The sequence below is a fragment of the Nicotiana attenuata genome, chromosome 2 (genome assembly GCF_001879085.1).
Source record: "Nicotiana attenuata strain UT chromosome 2, NIATTr2, whole genome shotgun sequence".
NCBI lineage: Eukaryota > Viridiplantae > Streptophyta > Magnoliopsida > Solanales > Solanaceae > Nicotiana > Nicotiana attenuata.
The window spans coordinates 84,734,785-84,741,172 of record NC_031990.1 but is presented as its reverse complement, the minus strand read 5'-3'; the positions used below and the strand labels follow the sequence as shown (position 1 = coordinate 84,741,172).

Sequence of the window (6,388 nt, the reverse complement as noted above, 5' to 3'; positions counted from 1 at the left end):
TCCATGAGCGAAACGATGTTGAGTGCCATTAAGTTTGACACTGAGGACACCAAGCACCTCAACCAAATAACTCTTCTTGCAAAATATGATTGTTTCGTGAAGCAAAAAAGGAAAAATGACTATCAAAATCTCCAAGCAGATATAGTTCAAAGATAACCGTGATATGTAGCGTCTTGTGATATATTCGAATATAAAAACAAAATGTAACAGCACTTGAGAAAAAATGTTTAGAGAGCTCTTACTAATTGTCTTCGTATGAAATTTTTCAGCCTTCATTGATGTTGCATCATTAATTTATTCAGTAAAATTGGGCCAAACTAGGCTTTCGATGTAGATATCTGCCCAGTAAAAGGAATCACAGTTGGTAACTGCTTGATATCTTATCGATTCATCCTTTGGATTATAAATCATGAAAGTTGATTCATTCTCAAACAAAATTCTACCTTCACTTGACATGCAAAAGGGTGGAACGAGCATATCCCCCACACCATAAGCAGGATAATTGATGGTAAACATCTTTGTCAAAGATTCTTTAACCCCATTCTCCTTCATAACCCAAACATCTGTGTAAATCTTCTGACTATTACAAAACACAGAAAGATCACTTCCCAAGACTCCCAAGCACTGCATAAATTGAAAATCTCCTTCTCCATAGCAGGGTGTATCCATTTTTCCCCATTTCCCATCAGCCAGATCAATGTAACCGATATCCCAACCATTATAAGAATGAAAATCATGAGAGGTAGTACTACTACTAGCCCAATGAAGCTTCCCATTCAATAACATAACCCCCCCCCCCCAACCCCCCCAATGAATTGCTTCCCACTATGAAAATCATTGATACATGTCCACGAATCACTTTTTAGACTATAAATTTTGACCTCAACATAATGTGAAATGTTATAACTCGAATTTCGGGAAACACACACTGCCTTATAATCATCATGAACCTCATCATATCCAAAACCATACATGATATAGTAATCAAGCCTCAGGCAATTTCTTGAACTTCCTAATTGATGGATTCCAGAGAAACAAGTCTTCTTCCTGAATAGTAAGACAAATCAACCCATTTACAGAACCCAAAATCTCAACGGATTTATAGGGGGTTTTCATAGGATAATCCAAGTCAAATCCCCTAATAACAGAGTCATCAAGTACATTACTAAGGGAACATTCCTTAAGATAAGTATGGGTACATTCCTCAAAATTGTAGTCATGTTGAACCAAGATAAGCCTATGGTGGGTGTAGTCCTTGTTATTAGCGGACATGCTGAGATGAGTCTTGATAAATTCAGGAGTAGAGATTAAGGAAAGCCAAGATTTTGAGACGCACCTGAATTGTAAAAGGGATTTGACTGGTAGCTTTAACAGTATTTCAGTGATGAGCTCAGCTGGCAGAACAGGGATTTTTAAGCTTTATTCTTGCATTGAACTTAATCGAAATTGAGAATGGTTAGTGGGTTTGCTCCACTTTGAGTGTAGACAGGAGGCTTCATCTCCCTCAGATTCCAGTTTGGTTGTGCTCAAACTCGAGCTCCTGAGTGGAGAACACTACTAGGTTTCGTGTTCCGAAGATATTTCCAATTTATACCGGAAAAAGTCAGGAACATGTACAGCAATATTTTGAACCCTTCTATATACTGTTGAACATAGAATGAACCAATTTGACTTGGAACTGAATTTAAGGAAAAAGAGATAAAATAAGGCACATGTTATAAAATAATAAGTAATAAGAGAAGACAGAAGTAATGCATACAAAAGTAGAGAGAGAGTATTCTTATTGATTTAGGATGAATACAATGGAATATAACCCCTCTACTTATAAGCACTGTTGTGAAAAGCGGGCGCTTCCTTGCTTAAAGCGAGAAGCGAAGCGAGGCGACCAGTTGAACGTTTCTGTTAGCTGAAGCGTACCAGGTATTCAAAAGCGCACACTTCCCAATAAAAAGCGAGAAGCGATGATGCAAAGTGAAGCGTAAGAAGCGAGCGCTTCTCTGTATTATAGACCTATTTAATTAAAAAAGCCTCTCTTTTCTAAAAAATCATCCACCAGCGTCCAGCAGCAACAGAGAAAGAAAGAGGTGACCTAGGGTTCAAGTTTTCTACACTTTTCAATTTCAAGATCATCAAATTTGGTCCAAGTATATGATTTCCTCTTCCTCCTCCTCATTCTCCTCCTTCTTCTTCTTCTTCTTCTTCTTCTTCTTCTTCTTCTTTCACTGTCTCAGCGTCCAAATAGCAGCGAAATGCTAGCGAATTTCTTTTTCCCTTCAGTTCTTCTTTCTCATTCTTCTCCTCTCTTCTTCTTCATTTTCTTGCACTATTGCAGTGATGAAAAGATTGAAATGCTGCTCATTTTTTTGTTTCAGTTATATTGGTCTTCTTCTTATTTTCATATCCTTTATTCGTAGCTACTTTGTCCCTAGTTGATGAAGAAGAAGAAGTTGAAGAAGATGACGAGCAATATAATAATGATAATGGAGTACAAGTATATGACAATCTCGTAGAAGAATAGGATGCTCATTTTGTGCTTTAATTGATGCTACTCTTTAGTTTTTATATTGAAGTATTGAACATTTGCTTACAGTTACATGTGTTGTCTATGCAGTAGTTATTTTAATTATTTTTTCTTAAATTCCGCTTCACTTCAAAAAAGCGAGCGTTTCGCTTCTCGCTACTCGCTTTAAGCGAAAAGGGGCTTGTCGCTGTTCCTCGCTTCACGCTCTTCACAACACTGCTTATAGGGAAAAAGTGACTTAGTCACAAAGTAACAAACTCTAAAATCTCTCTAAAATATAGACATTCACGTTCATGTTGATAAACTTTAGGTTTACACCAAGATGTATGCAATTATTAATAAATTTCTACTTTATTGTGGCATTCTTTTATTTGTGTAGTGCAAAATGGAGAATAAAGCGGGTAACTTTTCGCATACATATTACCCCGACTAACTACAACACAATATCTTATTGATAATCAATTTTATTTCTCCAAAGTAGTATAATTGGCTCTTCTTGAGCTTTCAATTTATTTTGTACTACCACATATTCATCAACGTCCATGTGGTGAATATCTCTTCCAAGGAGAAGTTATACCAATATGGTCATGGTCAAAATCATTATAGGCAAGATATATTGCTTCTATTATTTTTGTCCTGTAATAATCATATTGCCATAATATTTTGGCATAATCACAATACGTACGTGATCAAGACCATTGATGCTATAATAATAAAATTATTTTCTCATTTCATCTCAAATCTCTTTCTAGAGGTGAGTGCGACATATTCACTACCACTAGCACATTCATATTCTTCCATGAATGAATAAGTATTCATAAATCACATGTTGTCACATTCAAATCATGAATGGACCATAATCATCCATATGTGCTTTACAAAATCTCATGTCAAATCGATGGCAAACATTACTTTCACAAAGTGAAGGATTATTTTGAGAATCCTTATTTTTCTCATTACCACAATGAGGACGATTATAGTCTCGTCTATTGCCACGCCATTGATACCTTCACGGTAATAATTTGTCTTCTTTCAGACTTATTACATATTGCTACCACATTCTCTTAAGGGAATGAGAATGAAGCAAATTCAATGGGATGTGTTTCCACTTCTTGTGCTCATAATCATACTGAATATGATCATGGCAAGACATAGAAATTTTACCATTTCGGGTGGTTATAATTTCTCACAAACTCTATTAGAGTAATTATAATCAAAATGTATTGCCTTTGCTTGTATTTAAAATCAAATTATAGTATTTCAAGAATTTAAAGGAGAAAAATAAAGCAAAATACTTACCTTAAATCCATAACTTATTGTTGAAGAAAGGTCATGGAACAAATGAGAATGTACAAGTTGAGGACCATGCGCGTATACCAAAGCCTGGTGGCCAAAGCGGATGCCTCTACTCAATTTGTTAGAGTCTCGTGTTGATAACGTGTTATAAAATAATAAGAGAAAAGAAGAGTAATGCAGAGAAAAGTAGAGAGAGAGGATTCTTATTGATTTGGGATTAATTATAATGGAATATCATCCCTCTACTTATAGGAAAAAAGTGACTCAGTCACAAAGTAACAAACCCTAAAATCTCTCGAAAATATAGATACTCACCTTAAATATAATTCTATTTATATCATCAAATATATTTTGTGTGCTTATAAATTATTGCATACAGATAAATTATTTTCAAATATGAAAATAGATTTTTCTAAAAAGGAAATAAATTCACATAAATTGGAACGGAGTACGTGATAAAAGTGAATAACTTTGGTCCAAGCTATAGCACGTGTTACTAACGCTAATGGGACACAAACTAACGGCATTATTTGTTAAGTAAAATTCATACAAAACTCGTCGATTCGACTCCATTTCTCCCAAAATCATTCTACCCAAAATCGCAATAAACCAAAAACCTCAAATGTAGGAGGAAAGAACCCTATTCAGTGACAAATATGTAGATTTCATCGATAGGTTGTGGGAGGATATAATACTCGAAAAAATAAAGTTTGATTGAAGAAAATACAAATGAATTTTAGGGGGAATAAAATTCGATAAATATTTTAAATTCTCAAGGAAATAGTGCTGTTTCTAAGATGTTATACAATTTAAATTATAACATGAGCGTTTTTTTTAATTATGCAAAAAAATATGATGAAAAAGCATATATATATATATATATATATATATATATATATGCTTTTTCATCATATTTTTTTGCATAATTAAATATATATATATTTATATATATATATATATATGTGTGTGTGTGTGTGTCATATTTGGTCTTTAGGATATGATGAGTTTCATGATGATTACAAGGTAGTATGTATTTTTTTTATAATTATGATGATTAACGATCTATCGAGGTTTAAGTTTATTGTCTAAAGAATGATGCTTGAAAAAGTGTTTATTATAGTGGTGTTCTAGTAAATGCTGCAGGTAAGTTTGTGAATGGGAAATTTTATTGGGCTACTAGTGATCCTTGTTTTTTTATTATAAGAGCGGAAACATCATTTCCTTTGATCAGGCTGTTTGCAACAAATTTATGCAGAGAAAAATAAAATTGTAATCACAAACAACTATAAAGAAAAAAAGATTTTATTGATAAACATTGTAGGTTAAAATTCTGTTTATCCCTTGATTCTTCCCTACGATTTATTCTACACGATTTGAGGGCCTTAGCGGTGTATTTCTCGAAGGACTTTAAGCAAGACATATTTGACATGTCTTTGATCTCTTAATGAATATTTTAACAGTTCTATGGAATTTCAGAGATTGTATATTTGATCTCTTTGTGCATATTGCGGGAGTTTATAGAATTGCTGAGACCGTCAATGAAGAACATATGTAGTCTTATTTATAGGCATGAATTAGGGTTCGGGTGGAGTAGTGATAATAGGTGAATTAGACTATAATTGGACCCTAAAGAACCACATTTTTGTATAGATTTGTGGTAAAAAGTGATAACCAAATGCTCTGATTAGTGCTTTTCATGCTTTGCAGGCTATATCCAATGAAAGAAGTCGATGGAGCACGTTTGGGATCAATTACGGAGAAAAGGAGGCCAATCAAACAATGCCCACGAAGTGCACCAAGCAAAGAGACAAAACCAGAGCTGAACTTGGCCTGCCGCGGTCAGACCGTAACCGCGGTAGGACCGCGGCAGAGCATAATTAAAGATTCAGAGGACCACTTTGGCCACGGTCCTGGCGTAACCGCGGTGGGACCGCGGCAGAACACGAAAAAGCCAGGGACTAAAGTGTCAAGTCGGGAAAACTTGGTGTAAAACCCTTATAAGAAGTAGGAATTCGGCCACATTAGGGTAGATTTGTTTTGGAGATTACTTTTGCAAGAAACACAATTGCGGAAAAGCTGTCTGATCCAGGGAGCTTTACAATTCCATGCACTATTGGTAATTTTGCTTTCGCTAAGGCACTGTGTGATCTAGGGGCCAGCATCAATCTTATGCCCCTAGCAATTTATAAGAGGTTGGGCATTTGAAGAGCTAGACCCACCTCTATGTTGTTGCAACTGGCTGACAGGACTGTGAAACGACCCTCTGGAATCCTAGACGATGTGCTGATTCAGGTAGGGAAATTTGTGTTCCCTGCAGATTTTGTGATCCTAGACTGTAAAGTGGATGAAGAGATTCCCATAATTTTGGGAAGACCGTTCCTGGCCACGGGGAGAGCTCTAATTGATTGTGAGACTGGGGAGCTCAAGATGAGACTGAACGATGAAGAAATAACATTCAATGTGCAGAAATCTATGAGGCGACCAAGTGAATTCGCCAATTGCTCTCTTATTGATGCCGTGGATGTAATTGTAGAGACGGATGATGAAAGGCTGACTATTGAGGACCCCCTT

General features: G+C 35.6%; 1 protein-coding gene across 1 annotated transcript; it reads right to left on the bottom strand.

The window, feature by feature from the left end:
• On the bottom strand, positions 295-786 carry LOC109221717 (F-box protein CPR30-like). The gene has a single exon (XM_019386178.1). The coding sequence runs from the start codon at positions 784-786 to the stop codon at positions 295-297; it is 492 nt and encodes a 163-aa protein (XP_019241723.1).

Coding starts and splice junctions, on each gene's coding strand:
- LOC109221717 (XM_019386178.1), bottom strand. CDS start 786: ATGTTATTGAATGGGAAGCTTCATTGGGCTAGTAGTAGTACTACCTCT.